Below are 20,864 nucleotides of genomic sequence, written 5' to 3' on the forward strand. Positions count from 1 at the left end.
TTTCATCAACTATTCTATTTTGCAGAACATATTTTAATATATTTTACTGATTTCATTAAGAATTGAAATGGTGAGTAATATATTTTATAATGCAATGAAGTGTGTTACTATGTATAGGTCACGAGTGGCTCATGCCCCACATGATTTGTTTTGCTTATACATTCTCCTATATGGCATGAGTCACCTGTGACTCTGGCATGCAGCTGAATACCTTATTCACACTGATCTCAACTACTTTTATTGTCTGCTAAGTTATTGTATCAGCCTCAATGCTGAAAAGCATATCTCTAGATTTATCATGTTTCAAAGCTTTATTCAATAAATATTCAATATTGTCTAAGTGAATATAAATAATGTGCTGCATGGGTGGCTCATGACACTTAAAAGTACAAACCGAACACAGTGGTGCCCTCTACAGGAACACAATCTGGTAGTCCACCAAATTCACCTAGAGCATTTTAGTGCTAACCTACACCAAACTATCAAATGCCAGAGTCTGCCCTCTTAATGAGTCACCAGTGAACCATACCGCACTGAAATAATGCATCTGTCACTGAATTACAACAAATATTAAAAAGATTTGACGTGTTAGATAATGTGGACCTAAACCATTTGTTTGATAGTCACCCTTAAGTTAAACATGTTCTCTCTGTACTCATAAACAGAATGACAATTGTTTGGAAATATTTTTGTTTCACAGCAAATTGTTTTTAAATCTAAAACGGATTTAAAAAAAATGTATCTGCTATTTTAATTTTATTTAAACTTTCATAAGTTGAATGTTAGCTGCATCCGTTCAAAAATAAAAATTATTAATCAGACAAAAATTAAATTTATTTAATTGGAATACAATAATCCTAAAAAATGAAACAATCACAATATACTAAGAATTTTAGCCTACTTTTATCTCTTTATAACTAGTGTTGATACGGATCACAAACAACATGAAGAGTTTAGCTCAAATGACAGAATACTGCACATTATAAACTATATAAATAATTTAAAACAAATATAATTTATTGTTACAGAGAAATTACACGACAGAAGACATTTTACACAGACAAAATTTACAATACTTACAGTTTAGTACAAACTAAATCAGGTTATCCAATCAGAACTAAATACAGTACGCACTTAAAGCTACGTGAGACAGGAACAACTAACGAGGTTGAAGAAGGCCAAGTGGAGTGACGAGAACACATCTACGAGGTCTGACTAAACTGTGTTCTGCAAGTCTCTTGACGACAAGCGGCGGCTTATGTTGTTCACCCGCAACTTGATGTGACTGAACACGTCCTCGGCCAACTCTTCAACGGTGGTGTATCTCGTCTTTTGGAAACTGAAGGCATCTGTTAGAAAACCCATGACTTGCTCCTGTAATAATGAAATTTACATATAATAACTCTATTATATCAAAATAAGTTTGGTCAGGAATAACTTTAAAATAACCGTACAAAATTGAATGTTGCAATAGATAGTCCTAGCTTTTTTCATCATACTATGAGGAAAATTTGGAGCTCTGTGCCTACACTTTGTAGGCACAAACTTAAACACAAACAATTACAGATAAATCACTGGTTACTCACCCTGAAGTACAAACAGATAGATTTGAGGTTTTCGTCTGGTCCCAGAAATCCCCATGCCATCAATGGGGACATCTGTTCTGAGATAGCATAGAAATGTGCCATAAATCCATCTGGGAACTTTAACATCCTTCTCTTTGCCTTCAGAACAGACCAAACCGCCGTTGTTAAAGCCTGCAACAGAAGTGAACATAGTAGATTTCAAAACAATAATCTAAATAATACACTCATGCAAACAGAATACAATAGTCAATAGTCAATAGTCAATAGTCAATTTTTTATTGCGGAGACAAAACACATTTGTATAGCAAACGTCAAATATGTTAAAATTTGGACATACATACCACATCGAGCTCTCATTCAGACATACATTTGATCACTCATTCCACGTTCATCCATCGCCAATAATTCCCACTTCGTTCTAGAGTCAGTCTTATAATTGTGTGGTCTCCCAGTCATACTCCAGAAACTCTTTTATATTGTAAAATGCATTTGACACTAAACAGCGTTTTAAACGAGTTTTTAAACGCCTTGAGCGTCGAGGCTTTTCTTAATTCATTAGGCAATCTGTTAATAAAATGAACCCCTGCCTGTGAAGGCAAGCGTTCATAAACCACCGTCCTGTGTCTCCCAGTTCGGTAGTTGTCTCTGCCTCTAGTCCCGTACGAGTGAATGTCTCGACCCGTAATCAAAGCACATTTAGACATACAATACAACGTTTGTTTGTAAAATGTAGAGGCTAGGCAGAGTTAACAGTTGCAAACCTTTTGGAAAGTTGACCTGCACGACTCTCTAAACTTTAATTTTGCAATGGTGCGGATCGCTTGCTTCTGTAATTTAAACACTCTTGAAAATTGGTTCCTTGCACAGGCACCCCATAGTACCAATCCGTAAGTGAGGTGCGGATAAATCAAGCCATAATACGCCGTTATCAGAACTTGACTTGGGCAGTATTTGGCTAGAGACCTCAGAACATAAAATGCCTGAGGCTAATTTTGAGCAAACGTGATCGATGTGAACATTCCATGTCAAAACCTTGATCAAGGTAAATTCCAAGGAATTTTGAGGAATAGACTTCTTCTAGTATTGTATCCGCTAACATAACGCTAGGTCCATACTCAAAGTCTACTGGGTTTAAAGTGAAATTTAAAACGTTAGATTTAGATGAATTTGTATTTAGATTGAGGCTATGAAAATGTTGGACACAATTGTTCATTCCAACAAATGCGTTTTGTTCCAAATCTGATTTCGAAGATTCGTTAAAACAAAGAGTCGTATCATCAGCATACTGCACGATTTCCCGTGTGGTAGTGATGATTTTATGTCATTAACATAAAGCAGGAAGAGAATTGGACTGAGAATGGATCCTTGAGGAACTCCATAACTCATATTTACAGAATTTGAAATATGATTAGAAATTTGGACAACTTTGAGTTCTATGGCTTAGGAATGAACTAAGCCATGTGAGAGGCACGCCTCGAATGCCATGTGATTCCAGTCTGTCAAGCAGTGTAATATGGTCAAACACAATCGAAAGCTTTAGATAAATCGAGAAACACACTTAAAGTGTGATTTCGACTTTCCAATCCCTCTACAATCATATCGACAAGACCCACAATTGCATCTATTGTCGATTTGCCCTTTCTGAAGCCAAATTGGTCATTTGAGAGCTGATTGTGTTTTATTCAGAAACTGAAGCATTCGCACTAAAAACAACTTTTCAAATAGTTTGCTTAAAATAGGCAAAATAGAGACAGGCCGATAGTTATTCATGAGTGTAGGGTCGTCTTTTTTAAAGATAGGGGTTACTTTTGACATCTTCAGGAGTGAAGGAAAAAACTCCCAAATGAAATGAGGAATTTATCAAGGCGGTCAGAGGCCTCACAATATGCTTCGAGCATTTTTTTATGAGCCGCATTGAGTTTGAATTAAGATCATTCGATTTTTTGGCTGGGAGCTGCTGAATAATACTGACGAGTTCTTTCTCGTCGACCGGTGCCAAGCACATAGAGGCTGATGGAATTTGTCTTCTCGTGGAGTTTGCTACAGGAGCCGATGGCCGAGGGCCTTGGTCACAAGCCACAGTTGCAAAAAACTTGTTAAACTCGTTAGCCACCTCAGTTTCATCATCCAAAAGCCGATCCCCAATTTTGATCTGTGCTATTTTTGAAGGATTTGATTTATTGTTAATGATGCCCCAAATAGTTTTAGAAATGTTTTTTGAAGATATAATCGCTTTTGAGACATTCATATGCTTTTGCTGCATGGATCACCTTTCTATAAATTGTTTTTATATTTCCGGAAAAATGTTTTAAAATTGTCATCTTGTGGTTGTTTATAAATTTCAGAGTAAAAACTTAAGTTTTTTCTCTCGAGATGAGAATTCCTTTAGTGATCCATTTATTGTTTGTCATTTTTTGACCAATTTTGATGGTTCTTTTTGGACAACATAGATCTAAATAAAAGTTTAAATAACTATTAAAAGTTTCAAACTGTTGCTCAACTGGTTTGGATAAATTTAGAAAGTCCCACTTTTCTTTCGAAAGGAAAGAGTTTGAGGAGAGCGATATTTTCTGGCCTTGTGTCTCTTACGGTTTTGGAAATTTTGGGCTCCCTAATGAATTTTGTTCCACTAATTACGGCCTCTTGGCCATAGTGGTCAGAAAATCGCTGTATTCACCACAGACACTGCGACATTAGGAAGGTTGGAGATAACATTGTCAATAGCAGATTTTGTCGTTGCTGTCACTCTTGTTGGGGTCTTGACAAGCAACTCGAGATCAAATGACCTTAATAAATCTGCTAATCGTTTTGTGGTTTGCTGGTTGTTGTCCAAGACGTTTATATTAAAATCACCCATCAGGATGTAGTCAAGGTGATGATTCGTCAGGTCCGTTAGTAAGGATTCTAATTTTGTAAAAAACATGTTTTCGTTGCCACTGGGAGACCTGTAGATGCCAATGACAATTAATTTTGAATTTTGGGTTTTAAGTTTAATTCCGACTGCTTCAAAATGTTTCTCGTCTGTTTCTTGAATAGGAAAAGTTTTTTAAATGAAATTTTGTTTCAAAAAAAAAAATTGCGACCACCCACCTCCTTTGGAGTGATTACGACAGTACGAGTTCGCCAATTTAAAATTTGGAATTTTACATTGCTCAATGTGTTTACTGTTGAACCCGTTTTCGGTTACAACAAGTACATCTGTGTTCAGATCTTCACACATGAGCTGAAGTGCATCCAGTTTGTTAGTTGCGAATTGAGCGTTTTGGTGAAGCAGTCTCAATGAAATTTGGAATGGAACTTTTCCAATAGGTTTTTGTTTTTGTTTTGATATATTCAATTCTGCCTGTCGATCCGAAGTGGGGACCCTAAAAAAGTATGGTGTTCTGTCGATCGAGATGACAAAAGACATAGGTGTAGCAAGCTGTACAAGATTATATAGATTAGCCTACATTCCTTTTTTTCTATGTCAGAAAGTTCATCCTGCCTAGGTTGCACGGTTAGAAATACTACCACTCTTATTGTCTTGTACTCTTTTACACACAAACACAGTATTCTTTTAGCCAAATTAAAGCATTATGGAATTCATGGAAGTGCCCTTGATTTTATAAAATCATACCTCATCAATAGAACACAAAAAGTATACATCAAAGGAAGTTGGTCACAGGAAGTCAAAATAGAGTACGGTGTCCCTCAGGGATCTGTACTTGGACCCTTACTTTTTATCATATATATAAATGATATAACATTGGCTGTTGATGCTAATACGCTTCTCTACGCTGATGACACAACTTTTTTCAATAGTAGTAATAACCTGAATGAACTAAAGAAATTAACCGACACCACAATAAACAAGGCATCAATATGGTTTAAAGAAAACGGTTTTTTAATGAATGAAACTAAAACTCAAAACATTTTGTTTACTTTAAAATCAATTCCTGAAAATAGTTTTAATTTTGAATCAAGTAGTGTAATCAAAAATTTTAGGAATTCATATTGATAATAATCTTTCATGGGGACCTCACATTGATTTTCTGTCTACTAAATTATCTAGAATTATTTTTTTATTGAGACGTCTATCTTGCTGCATAAGTGAAAATTATGTTCGGACTGCATATTTTGGATACTTTCAGTCAATTTTGAGATATGGATTAATACTGTGGGGAAATAGTGCTAGAGTTCAGGAAATACTGGTGCTTCAAAAGAAAGCTGTTAGAATTGTTGGTAAAGCTGAATATCTTGATCATTGTAAACCTGTTTTCATTAACCAAGGAATACTTACAATAGTTAATTTATATTTGTTTGACTTATCTGTTTACATTTTAAATAATAAGGACTTAATAAACCATACACAAACACATAATTATAACACACGAAACAAAAATAACATTTTAATTGAATATTGTCGACTGAGCAAATCTTTGAATAGTCATGTTATAATTGGCTTGAAGGTGTATAACAAATTGAAACATTTGATAGAAAAATACCCTCTTAAAATTTATAAAAATAAACTTTATGAATGGCTATTAAAAAACCCTTTATATAATATTGATGAGTTTTTTTCTATTAACAAAATAGACTTTTAATGATTGTTTTAAGATAAACTCATAATATAACTAGTATAATTATCAACTAGACAATTAATGTCTTATATTGTTATATATATAATATTTATGTATTATACTTATTAAATATTATTTAGAGACAATGCTACTTAGTCTGTAGCTGAATTAGACTTTGTCAATGCATGTAACATGTTTTACGACAAATAAACGAATTTATTATTATTATTATTATTATTGTACTGATGGATGTTTCTCCCTTAATTAAAAGTACTTTAACCAACTGACAACAGTTACCTCAAAGACATAGAGCCTATGAAAAGTCTACTTTTCATGAATTTACTTTGTTAAATTTTCTAACTACCTGAACATGCTCGTACATGTGGTTTATTACTACTTCTTTATTATAGATGACATATTTCATAAATGATTGAAAATGTACACAAAAGCACTAGTACACAAGGCGACTTGAATATTTACCATAAGTCTGTATATATATTTATGGATAAAATAACACACACATTTCCCTTCTGAAATCATGTTTCTAAACATAAAAAATCTAGAAAACTTGCTAAAAACTTGATAAAATAACACTAAATTGTGTAGATCAGGCTACAGACACTTTAAAAAAATCCGTCTGTCAAAAGACTAGACGGGAAGTGCCAGGGGGAAGTGGTCTCTAATGCAATGCAGACGTGTGATAGGTGGGCCCTGGGGACTGAAGCCGAGGCTCTTGTACTGGCTTTATGTTTCCGTGGTCAGACCTGCACTAATGTACGGAGCTGTCGTCTGGTGGCCAAAAACGGAGGCCAAGACAGTGGTAGCTCGTCTGGCGGGTATCCAAAGGATGGCCTGCCTTGCTATCACTGGGGCTTTTCCTAGTGTGCCAGGCTCTGGACTGTTGTCTTAACCTCGCCCCGCTGGACATTGTCATTCGGGCTATGGCCAGGAGGAGTGCCTACCATCTTCAGCAGATGGGACTCTGGTCGGGTTGCAGTGGTGGGCACTGCAGAATTAGCACTCTGATACAGGAGGATGTTCTGCACATGATCTCTGATCAGAAGCCACAAAAGTTTTCCCTTGACAAATCCTTTAGGATTGTTGTACCCTCTAGAGATGATTGGTCAGAGGGAAGGAAACGTCTTCCACCAGCGGAGCTCGAATGGTTCACAGACAGCTCTAAAACAAAAAGCGGCACAGGCGCTGGAATTCTGGGAGTGGGGACCATGTAGGGAGCTGATGGTCCCTATGGGTCCGTATCCGACAGTTTTTCAAGCGGAGGTCGCAGCTATTATGGAATGTGCTCATGAGAATCTTTGTCTGCGATATAGGAGCAAGACGATTAATATTTTCACGGACAGTCAGGCAGCGCTGATGGCGTGATTCTTGCGTGATCAAATCCAAACTGGTTTGGGATTGCTATCAGGTCGTTTCCTCCCTTGCCAGAACCAACAATGTGACCGTTTGTTGGGTTCCTGGTTATGAGGGGATTCTTGGGAACGAAAGAGCTGATGCCCTGGCCAACCAGGGCTCAGCGACAATTATGACGGGCCCTCAACCGTTCTGCGGTGTTCCAAGGTGTGAATCCTCTAGGGTTGCCTCGAGGTGGATTCGCGCGGAGCATGAGAGAAGGTGGAGGTTGCATCCGGGTTTGAGATTGTGTAGAATGGTATTACAGTCACCTTCCTCCAGGGTGGCTTCGGACCTTCTCTCATTAAACAGATCAATGTCTTCTAAGGTTATTGGTCTCATTATGGGGCATGGTCACCTGAGGAAGCATCTTCACAGAGTCGGCATCCTTCAGGAGGATCCACTCTGTAGAAGGTGTAATAAGCAGGAGGAGACTGCTGAGCACCTGCTCTTTGATTGCCCTACAATAGCAAGAGAGCGGTATGCCATCTTTGGTAGTTTGGATAAGGGTGGTGAATTTTCCCAGGAGGTTGATAGGTTGTTTTCGGCGGTTTGTGGAACTGCTGAAGTTGTAGACTGGTGGGCCTCATGGTGTGTTTCCGGGGTGCGCAAAAAGCCCTTGAGGCTTAAGTGCATGGCAGTAGGCTGCCCCAAGGGAGAAAAAGAAAAAAGAAATCATCAGATGAATAATAAATTTTACAAGAAATTGGAAGGCACAGACTGTGTGACACAAGTATGAGGGGTTTAATTTGCTTGCTGATAGGTTATAAGTCATCTTCTAATGTTATATAACAAAAAATTTTCATTCAATGTACAGTTAGCATATGATACAAAGTTAAACGCATACCATACTTCAGGTCATAGTGAAAGCCCACACATTCACCGTCACAGACAACATTGTAGTGCAAAAAACAACTTCCAATGAGCTAATGCTCACCATTTTAAATTTTGATACATAAGAAGTAGAGGTGAAGTTTTACACAACATTTCAATTGTAAAAGTTAACTAATACGAAACTTAACATGCATCCAGTGGACATACTCAAAAGACAGATATCTGATTTCATCACTAACTGTTGGAGAAACTCCTTTAAATGCTCTTTTAACTTCATAGTGGCTAATTTTAAATATATGAATTTATTTTTAAGCCACCATCCTAGATTTTGTAATCATTAAATTTATTATAATATTTACTTTTCATCTTCAACACACAAGTAGAAACAAGCCAGTCCACTTGTAACTGAAAAATCATGCAAATAAGTAAAAACGGAACTATTAAGTGATAAAATCCTATTGATTTTCAGGTGGCTGAGTATTTTTGTTTGTTTTAAGGACTCTATCCTTATATCCCAGACTTTTACAAACACTCTTATGATTATATATGTAAAGTAATAAATTAATATTCTAACACTGTTATCAAATTCTAAGCTGTGGTCCACAACTTAGTATAAAAATGCCATTGTAGGTTAAGCTTGAATGAAACAAAAAAAAAATGTATCTTTGTCAAATGTGTTAATAAGTTACTGAAAAATGTCATATGATTAAACTTCACAAAATACTATATACTAATTTGTTTATCTTTGTTTTTCTCAATGTAAACATGGTTACCAATAAGAACAGAGTCATTAGAGTAATTTTTGACAGACAGAAATTAAAACACTCTATGGGTCGATGTGTAACATTTTCAATACCACTATAGAGATAGAATTTCAATCCTTTAGGTTAACTCGTTCAACAGTTTACCATGCATACAAACAATTGGCTAGGCCATAGAATAAAACAAAAAAATAAATGTTATTTATAATCATTCTTATCAACTAAAACATAAATTTTCAACAGTTAAAATTGTTCTAAAACATTTCATCAAATAACTCTACTTTTCATTTATTAATACATCTCTTTATTTTGTAGTAATACAATTCTTTTTTCAACCAGAATATCACTTAAATTGGAAATGAATTCAATGAATTTACAAGATAAGCAATAATGCGAGTGTAACACTGATGGTACATGAAACAACCATGATAAAAGTGGCAATGTTACAATGAAAGATGGAGAAGAAATCTGATAATAAATTGTGAGTATGACTGTACTGTCATGATTCTTTGAATTGTTCTTCAGTACTACAACATAGTGGAGGTAACTTGATTTCTTCAGACATTTACCATCGCCAGTGACACAAGAACTCATGTTAAAATGAACAACCCAGATTGTAATTATGTGTTATGTTAACTATGCAACTACGGTAGAAATTACACTAGACATCACAAAACGTAGTATTATTGAATTCTTGTATCACTGAATGATGACAAACGTCTGAAAAAATTCTTTTTACCTGCACAATTCACATGATTAAAAATCAACTCTAAACAAAGAACTCAGTGTTATTAAATGACTGACAGCACTCACCGACTCTTTGAAGCCATTAGACAGCCATCGGTTCTGGACGACAGCGGTGACAGAGGACGGAGGAGTGTCCAGGTCCTCGAAGGCATCCATCAGGATGTAGTCCATGACAACATCGTAGAACGTCATTGCTTTAACTCCCTTCACACTCAGCTCCGTCTCTACATCGGTCCAACAGCTCTTCTCCTGTAGGAACAGCAGCATCTCCTCATAGGCCACCATGAAGTCCTTGGTATCCTGCAGGCAAAGGAAACAGTACTTTACAATTCAGACAATGGTCTATATACAGGGTGTTCTGAAAAAAGGTGCCCATAAGTCAGGGCGTGATTCCTCACATCAAAATAAGAAAAAAAGGTCTAATTAACATAGGTCCGAAAATGCTTAGTTACCAAGTTATACAGGGTGAAAGATTTCGTCTGAATTTCAGTTCCCCTGCTGCAACGAAGCCCTACGTGTATTTGTTGGCTGTTAATTAAGATGTACAATTTAGCGTACTTTATGTAAAATGAACTGAAAAATTGAATAAAACCGTTTCCAGACCTGTAGCTACAGTAATTTTTAAGATATGTGACGAAATACGCGAAACTTGGTCCCGAAAAACAAGTTACATTTAGGTTTGAAGCAGGTTTACTATGTTAAATGTACAATAAACACAAAATATTTTTTCACGAGTACTTGTAGAAAATTTAATTTCGAAGAGAAAGATGTAAAATAAGTCTATAATAGACAAACGCAAACTTTAAAAAATAATCCTTAATTACATACAAAACGCATGAAAAATAGACAAAATCTGTTAAGCTCTCTACAAATGTAATATTGAAATTAAAACAGCTGTTTTATTAAAATATTTGATTTGAGAAACAAAATAATTTCTATTTAAAACATATGTTTTAACAATGTAACATTGTTTATAATAATTTAAATAAACATTACAAGCAGCTATTTTTCCATTGCTCATTAAGTGCGTGTGTTGATCTGTACTTTTAATACAAGTTAGTGCGAGTGCCGTTGAAGTTAATTTTTGATAGCTAATAATATCTTATTCATCATGGCAGGTAATATGAATATTATGTACACTAATGGTGAAATGGCAGACATGCATTTAATGTACGGTATTGCACATTGCAACAGTCGTCAGGCTAGACGACTCTATCAGGAACATTTTCCTCATAGACAGTTACCGACTCATAAAATGATTTCTTCCATTCATAGAAGGCTAAGCGAGACGGGAACCTTTAAATCTGGGAAAAGTTGGTAGATCAGGACGGCCACGTACAACGTGTACAGCTGAATTGGAGGAGGGCGTGTTGGACGAAATACAGAAATCATCCTGGAAGAAGTACTAGAGAAACTAGCCTTGGATTTCGGTGTTAGTAATTCAATTGTCTGGAAGATTTTACACGAGCAGCAGTTGCATTCTTATCACTATCAAAGGGTCCAGGCTCTTTTGCCTCGAGATTACTTTCCTCGTGTTCAGCTATGCCAATGGCTTATCCAAAGGTGCAGAAATCCACATTTTTTAAATTACATTATCTTTACTGATGAAGCAAAATTTTCAAGAATGGCTATTCTTAACACCCACAATACTCACATGTGGGCAATTGAAAATCCACGTGCTATTTCAGAGAACCGTCACCAATATCAGTTTTCTATAAACGTATGGGCTGCTATTCTGGGTGATAAAATTTTTATTAGTTTTTTTACCTGATACGCTCAATGGTGAAAAATTATTTACATTTCTTGACGACTAATCTGAATGAGTTACTCGAAGATGTGCCACTATACACACGCAACAACATGTGGTTCATGCAGGATGGAGCTCCAGCTCATTACACATTACAAGTAAGAGAATTTTTAAATGAAGCATATCCAAACAGATGGATTGGTCGAGGAGCCCCAGTAGCATGGCCTGCAAGGTCACCTGACCTCAATCCTCTAGACTTTTTCTTATGGGGACATTTAAAGACGCTTGTCTACGACTCACCTGTGGATACCATAGAAGAGTTGCGAATAAGGATTGTTAACGGGATTCAAAGGATACGTGAGACACCTGGGATCTTCGAAAGAGTTCGGCAGTCTATGAGAAGACGGCTGGATGCTTGTATTTTGAATGAGGGGAAACATTTTGAACATCTACTGTGACGTGGTTAGTTTTTTAGGACAAGTGTAACTTTTTTGTTGAATGATAATTCAGATAACTTTTTTATGTATGATAATGTATGATTGTTAAAAATATTTACTTGATAAAAAATAATAGTAACTCATTAATTTGTTTTAATAAAACAGCTGTTCTAATTTCAATATTACATTTGTAGAGAGCTTAACAGATTTTGTCTATTTTTCATGCGTTTTGTATGTAATTAAGGATTATTTTTTAAAGTTTTGCGTTTGTCTAGTATAGACTTTATTTTACATCTTTCTCTTCGAAATTAAATTTTCTACAAGTACCGTGAAAAAATATTTTGTGTTTATTGTACATTTAACATAGTAAACCTGCTTCAAACCTAAATGTAACTTGTTTTTCGGGACCAAGTTTCGCGTATTTCGTCACATATCTTAAAAATTACTGTAGCTACAGGTCTGGAAACGGTTTTATTCAATTTTTCAGTTCATTTTACATAAAGTACGCTAAATTGTACATCTTAATTAACAGCCAACAAATACCCGTAGGGCTTCGTTGCAGCAGGGGAACTGAAATTCAGACGAAATCTTTCACCCTGTATAACTTGGTAACTAAGCATTTTCGGACCTATGTTAATTAGACCTTTTTTTCTTATTTTGATGTGAGGAATCACGCCCTGACTTATGGCACACCTTTTTTCAGAACACCCTGATTTCTTCCATTCATAGAAGGCTAAGCGAGACGGGAACCTTTAAATCTGGAAAAGTTGGTAGATCAGGACGGCCACGTACAACGTGTACAGCTGAATTGGAGGAGGGCGTGTTGGACGAAATAGAGAATCATCTGGAAGAAGTACTAGAGAACTAGCCTTGGATTTCGGTGTTAGTAATTCAATTGTCTGGAAGATTTTTACACGAGCAGCAGTTGCATTCTTAACACTATCAAAGGGTCCAGGCTCTTTTGCCTCGAGATTACTTTCCTCGTGTTCAGCTATGCCAATGGCTTATCCAAAGGTGCAGAAATCCACATTTTTTAAATTACATTATCTTTACTTGATGAAGCAAAATTTTCAAGAATGGCTATTCTTAACACCCACAATACTCACATGTGGGCAATTGAAAATCCACGTGCTATTTCAGAGAACCGTCACCAATATCAGTTTTCTATAAACGTATGGGCTGCTATTCTGGGTGATAAAATTTTTATTAGTTTTTTACCTGATACGCTCAATGGTGAAAATTATTTACATTTCTTGACGACTAATCTGAATGAGTTACTCGAAGATGTGCCACTATACACACGCAACAACATGTGGTTCATGCAGGATGGAGCTCCAGTCATTACACATTACAAGTAAGAGAATTTTTAAATGAAACATATCCAAACAGATGGATTGGTCGAGGAGCCCCAGTAGCATGGCCTGCAAGGTCACCTGACCTCAATTCCTCTAGACTTTTTCTTATGGGGACATTTAAAGACGCTTGTCTACGACTCGCTGTGGATACCATAGAAGAGTTGCGAATAAGGATTGTTAACAGGATTCAAAGGATACGTGAGACACCTGGGATCTTCGAAAGAGTTCGGCAGTCTAGGGCTTCGTTGCAGCAGGGGAACTGAAATTTAGACGAAATCTTTCACCCTGTATAACTTGGTAACTAAGCATTTTCGGACCTATGTTAATTAGACCTTTTTTTTCTTATTTTGATGTGAAGAATCACGCCCTGACTTATGGGCACCTTTTTTCAGAACACCCTGTTATATATATATATATATATATGATTTTGTATATATATCTGTATTAAAGCAGTGTTTCAGTGTTTCTTTCATGCAATTTAGGTAATAAGTGATCTTGAGAATGTAGAGAGACTTATTTGCTTTGTGAATTTCAAACAATTCTTCAAAGATTGCTTTGTATAAAGGTGGTGTATTCTACATTTATCACAATAGCCACAAGGAATTTAACATCTCCCTTAAAGTTCAAACGAGACTATTTATATGCTCATTTTTTGTTATGGATTAAAAACATATCTTTATTTTATTGGGATTGATACATTTGCTTATTATAACCTTGACAAAAACAATAATAACTTGCTATGCAATCATCAATGTAATCTCTACCCTGGATTTGATTGTGCTAGAGAAAAAAATCAGAAGAGGAAAGCCAAGATAATCATATGAGTTTGCCTGCACATTAGTCAGGGAAAGAAAAATCCATCATTTTTCTGACACTGGAGAGTAAGATGAGATAGTTTTTCAATCATAGAAGTTGAGAACTTTCATTAATAAACATTTATTATCAAAGTAAAAAATTCATAACAAGGAACTACAATTGTTGAACATGTTACCAAGTACGATTGCTGTAGGAATTTAGTTATTGGTTGTTGTGTTGACCTTGAAGTCACTGTTTGTATGTGTCAACATCATTTTTATGATATGATGCTATTTCATTTGTAATTCATATGCTTCAGTGCACATGCAGGGGGCTGAGTATTGCTTTCGTATTCATCAGGCAGTAGGGGTGCTCAGATTAAGTTTTCTAGTCAATATGGTATTTTGGAACTGTATAAAAATAAATGTTCTATGTTTATAATAATCATGGGTGTATAAGGGGGCACTCAGGAGGCCCATCCTCCCAGAAATGTAGAAAGGCAAACAATAAAATTCCATCCAGTAGTTTGTTTTAAGCGAGATCACATTTATGAGTCTTAAAGCTCAACAATTTCCCGGGAAAAGATTCTAAGCCCCTCTTTTTTGAAGGGCATTTTATAACTCCTAAACAACCCAAATGTTCCGACCTCCTCGAAAATAATTTTCTATATACGCCTTTGATAATAATAGAGTCGGTTTTTATTCCTAAACCATAGATTCATAGTAAATACACGTTATGTGGTTGCATCCAGTAGAATAAATGAAAAGATTATCCTATTTTATAACTTTCTGTCGAAAGATAAAATGTAACATCGTTTAACCTCGCAGAAGTGATTAATTGATTACCTTCTCTGCAAACAGCAACAAGTCATAGAGAACTTGGCGTCCATTGTTGGCAAACCAGGTCCAGTTTGCAGTGTCTTGGAAGAGCCACTGGAAGGCCAGCCTGATACAGTGCAACTTGCAGAGGTACTCCACATCTGAGCTGCAGTGAACCATCTCTGTCCTCAGTGTCCTGTAACATTTCACTGTGTCATGTCACAGCGTTTGCTGATGAGTATACACAATGGCACTCTTTTTACCCCTATCAAGAAATCTTCTGATACTTCTGGGTTTATCCATTTATTTGTGGGAGAGGATTGTAAAGTACGCTTCTTAAGGATTTTAAAGTAGGTAACCTGAAAATACCTACCTGAGAAATTGCAAAAAGAAATAACAATACTGTAATAAGAAAATGTTTCATACCTTTGAACAGTCATCATAAAAAATACCTGTAGATGTAAAAAATATGTGTAATAACACAAGTTGGTTTGAACTGTGATTTATTGCATGAATAGCAAACCTTAGTACTTATGAGAATAACTGTGATATTCCCTTTTTTTTGAAGCCGGCTAATAACCTTCTTCAATAATTGTGTAAGTACTATTCCTCCCGCAAGTTACTCGATAATAGAAATTACTATAGTGCTTGTAATGTGTACTCATATTGCTCCTATGTTATTGTATACTACTGAAAATATAGACACCCTCTTAAAACAGTACGTTTTTAATTACTTATAAGAATTCTAACTCTGTTTTCAGTTTTACTTTGTGATAGCTGAAACTGAAATCTTTGGAAAATTTGAACTCCTGCCCTATTGCAACTTGTGGTTGCGTGAGACTCACTAAGAATGCTACCAATGACTACTACTTCTATAACAGATTTGAACTTAATCAATTTTACATTTAAAGTTGTAATTCATAGAACATCTACAAAGGCACTATGTTTAAAAGCTTGTGTTTTACTGGATAAAAGCAAACTTATCTTTCCACTTAGGACAAAAAGATGAGAGCCTTGCATTTAATCATAAAAGGAACGTTCTGCTTGCTTCCGGAGTGACGCGATATTCAGGATGAGTGAGATTGGTAGCAGGTGCTACTTCCTGTCGAGATCCCACGAGGAGGGATATTGGGCTCTATATCTCAGTCATGTGTCCTTGAAAGACTGAGACCAGCTCTGTTAAAGCCCCTCCAATCCAAATGGGCAGGGGACAGAATTCCCTAATGTCCAGGCTAGCAACCTTTTACTCCACTGGAGCTCTTTCCATTCCATCAGTTTTCCTCCCTAAAAGACTTGACCAATCAATCCACCTTTCCAGTCCAATACCTCGAAATTTAATTTTAGTGAACCATAGGGTTACCCAGATGTAAATGATACATTGGTTTTTGCTGTATTAGAAAGAGCATACCTACATACATATCCGTAAAACAAAATTACTTCTCAAGTTTAATATTTCTGACTTTTGAAAGATCAAAAAGGGTTTAGTAAGATTTAATAAAATGTTGTATATATATATACGAATACCATAAATTTACTACATGTACACATAGTATATTTATAGTATTTTGATTTTAATACTTTTTACAATATAAATACATATAATTTTATATATAGTATATAATATGTATTTATGCTGTAAAAAGTATTACTTTTTTGTGTTTACTCATCTTTGTGTAATCAATGAATGTCTTAAGTTATAAAATTCAGTTTACTAACAATTCAGGTCTGTGATGTTATGGTATAGTCTGATTTTAATTTCTTAATTGAAATTTGAGATCCTGGACATATTACATTACTTTGTAATTAGATGCTACTTATTGTTACTTATTAGATTTATTGCAAATTAAAAGTCAAGATCTGAAAAAATAATTTTGGTTTTGAATTATGAGTAGCCAACTCATACTTAATGCATCACTTTTAAGGCATTTATTGAATAATTTAATTTTATTAAGTATTATTAGTAAGTAAAAAATTATTATTATAGTCGAATAGATATAAACTTCCGAATCGGCGGGGCGGGGCGTTCTGACTTTGGAGTGAGAGGGAGAACTGCCTGGTTGGCTACTTGACCAATAGGAGCGAGGAGCGTCTGACGCGGTTGCCATAGCAACAGGCACTGTTGCCACATCGGCAAAGGCATATTGGCAAAAGTGGTAGGCTTATTTTACTGCACACTGGTACATCTGGAGGGTTTGTTGCTAATTATTGCTTGTTATTTGCTTCAAAGCAAACCACAGACTACCATGAAGAAATGAACCATGACACTTTTTCAAAATGGTTCAGAGAATCACTTCTACCTAACCTTTCTGCTCCATCGGTTATTGTTATGGACAACGCCCCATACCACTCCAAGATTTTAGATAAGGCCCCAACGCAAGGTAACAAAATAGCGGAAATTCAGGCATGGCTTCGCGAGCATAACATACAATTTGCAGAAGATTTTACAAAAGCCGAGTTGTTAGAAATATGTGAAATGAATAAACCACCGGACCCCAAGTATATTATAGATGAGATGGCTAAAGCCCAAGGACATAAAATTGTCAGACTGCCACCTTACCATCGCCATTTCAATGCAATAGAAATGGTTTGGGCACAAGTTAAGGAACACGTTGCTCGGAACAATAAAACATTTAACATGACTGAAGTTAGGAGGTTAACCGAAGAAGGACTTCAACAAGTTACAACCGTAGAATGGACGGATATCGTAAAGCACACAAAACAAATCTATTTTAGAAGCTTGGGCACAAGAAGTTCATTGAAACAGCAGTGTAGAGGAAATGATAATTCACGTGAATGGAGATGACAGTGACAGTGAAACTAGTGGCTTTGAAGATTTTGCTGACGAATATAGAGTGCAAACTGACCAAGGAACACAGGAAACATACGTCAACAGAATGTATGCTGACGGTGTTTGAAGTATTTTGACAGCCCCCGCAATAAATATATTCGTGCTGTGAATGCAATATTAGGTTTTCAGAGTACCCAAATTATTTGTCCTTCATGATATCCGAATTATTTAGTAGTTGTAGATTATTATATAGTATAATGGTAACATATTAATATCGCACATATTTGTGTTAAATTAGAGAAATTTCGTTTCTGATTACTAGTATAAACAATCAAAAGACAACACACACTGACGCGTTGTTTGTTGGTAAGTACGCTGGCGCTCACCGTCTCATGTTCTCTACTCTGTGTTCGGTGAGAAAGTGATCGCTCACGGCAGTGCCCGCACCAACGTGGCAACACCGCGGCATCAGTCTCCCCACTGCTCGCTGCCCCCTCCACACCCTTCCAATTCGGAAGTTATATCTATTCGACTATAGTACTTTATTGGTTTAATTCAAAGTTTTAATCCACAATGTTGGACATATCTATATTAATTACACAAGGCTAAAGTCTATTAAAAGTGATCTAACATTCCAATTTCTTTCTTGTACAATCTGAAACAATTAATTCAACGAAATGTCGTTAAAATCAGAGATGAGTTGTTCTTGAACAAATAATTAATCTTATGAAGATACACACACAAGTGCATGCATCCATGCACGCACGCGCACACACACACACACAAACACACAATAAATAATGCAGGTCTCTTAAAAAAGATCATGTTATTATTCCAATTATAGTAAGAATCCTCAAAACATTCTGAAACCTGATTTTTCTAATATTTCATGTGTAGATATTTTATTATTTTTTTCTTTTAAGGGTTATTTGTACACTCTGAAGGTGTAATATACACTTACTAAATGTAGGTATGGTGAAGATTTTACATCAATATCTCAATCTGTTTCGAATATATCAGCCATATCAGGACAATTTACACTTATATATAATCATGAAGAGTAAACTACAACTCTTGTATGAATGTAAGAAATGTATGTATGTAATTGATTCTTATCAATTATTTTTATGTATGGATTATAACTTATTAAGTTGAATTTGTTCAGATTAATTTGATGTGAACTGCTATCCACAACAAATCATGCCAGAAGTTAAATAAATTTATTGTTGAATATATACTCATACAAACATACTCTATGATATCTGCATAAGATTGATTGCAATAAGTATATTCCTATGAAATCTTTAGCTTATCCTAAGAAATCCTGTACCACTTATTCAGAAACACACCTGTACGGAATGCCCACATCCTCAAATTGCCTGAGAGCAGACTGGTACAAGGGTAGCTTCTCTGTGTCTGTCCAAAGGTCTGCAAACTCCTCAAACTCTCTCAGATCTGCTACCTGAACAGACAAATATTTCTAATAAAATTACGATAAAGATTGACTTATACATCTGAATACTGAAAGCTAAAATGAATTATACACAATACAAAGATTTCATTACCTTGGTAGGTTAAATATTAATACGTAAGTTTAATTGTAAAAGACAATTAATATTCATTCATAGACTAATTATTTCATCAAAGGCACACTGAAATTCCTGTACCACTACATACCTTCAGTTTCTTTTGATTAGGGAAAAAAGAGGGAAAACAAGATGGTTTTAAATATTCTGTTTACTGTATTAGCATAACAAGGAGATTGGGGGTGTTAAAAAACCATAAACATCTCTTCTATATTCATTTTATCTAAGAGCATGTAGTGACTGAATTTTGAAAGGAGAAGAGAATTGAACTTAATTGATTGCGCTGTAATAATATTATATTTATGCAGTTAAAGAACTCTCATGAGTTCTAAATTTTGTATAGGAGCTCGATCAAACTTAGATTAAAACTAGTAAATTAAAACCATCAGCAAGTTGCAGTGTATAAAATTGATAAAAGCAAGAACATGTTACCATTTTTTTAAACATAGCACACAAACTATATCCTCTTCCAAGGACGTAGCCAGTGAGCGAGTCCAAGGGGTGCGGACCCCCCTCCCCCCCGTTGATTTTCAATTACTTTTTATGGCAATCAATTTAAATAATTTAGTTTTACTGACACATACTGCTGAAAGATTTTTCTCATCAAAATGGGCTAAGAACTGTTTTAAGGAAACTAATTGGGGAATGAGCAGTTGGACTGTCCACTACAAGAAAAATATCAGTCCTTGAGAGGGGCTCCCACAAAATCTTTTCCTTGCCAAGTTCGGTGGTAGATGTGTGGTGTATATTATATATATATATATATATATATATATATAAATACTGCATGCAGTTTTAACTGGAACTCTAAATAAACTATTGAAATATATGAAATGATAAAGATTATTTTGACACACTACTATTAAACTTATTTCAATGTGTTTGCCAACATCAGAATATAGATTGGTTTATTTTAAGTTATTAATGTTCAGTTGTTTAATTGTAAAAGACAATTAAAATTCATTCATAGAAATAATTATTTCATCAAAGGCACACTGAAATTTCCCGTACCCACACATACCTTCATTTCTTTTGGGTTAGGGGAAAAAAGGGAAAACAAATGGTTTTAAATATTCTGTTTACGTATTTGCATAACAAGGAGATTGGGGTGTTAAAAACCATAAAAATCTCTTTTTATATTCATTTTATCTAAGAGCAAGTAGTGATTTAATTTTGAAAAGGGGAAGAAAATTTAACTTAATTGATTGCCCCTTTAATAATATTATTTTTTATGCAGTTAAAGAACTCTCATGAGTTCTAAATTTTGTATAGGAGCCGATCAAACTTAGATTAAAAACTAGTAAATTAAAACCATTAGCAAGTTGCAGTGTATAAAATTGATAAAAGCAAGAACATGTTACCATTTTTTTTAAAAATAGCACACAAACAAAATCCTCTTCCAAGGGCGTAGCCCTGAGGAGTCCAAGGGGTGCGGACCCCC

At 35.4% G+C, this 20,864-nt stretch overlaps 1 protein-coding gene across 1 annotated transcript; it reads right to left on the reverse strand.

Moving 5' to 3' along the window:
- Positions 1–812: 812 nt before the first annotated feature.
- On the reverse strand, positions 813–19,317 carry LOC124373781 (mitoguardin-like; the record flags this gene model as incomplete). Its single annotated transcript, XM_046832121.1, has 5 exons — positions 813–1,374; positions 1,587–1,757; positions 9,964–10,197; positions 15,077–15,245; positions 19,187–19,317. Coding segments are annotated over 5 exons (864 nt in total), but the record flags the coding sequence as incomplete, so codon positions are not given.
- Positions 19,318–20,864: the final 1,547 nt, after the last annotated feature.

The sequence above is a fragment of the Homalodisca vitripennis genome, unplaced genomic scaffold (genome assembly GCF_021130785.1).
Source record: "Homalodisca vitripennis isolate AUS2020 unplaced genomic scaffold, UT_GWSS_2.1 ScUCBcl_6400;HRSCAF=13599, whole genome shotgun sequence".
Taxonomy (NCBI): domain Eukaryota; kingdom Metazoa; phylum Arthropoda; class Insecta; order Hemiptera; family Cicadellidae; genus Homalodisca; species Homalodisca vitripennis.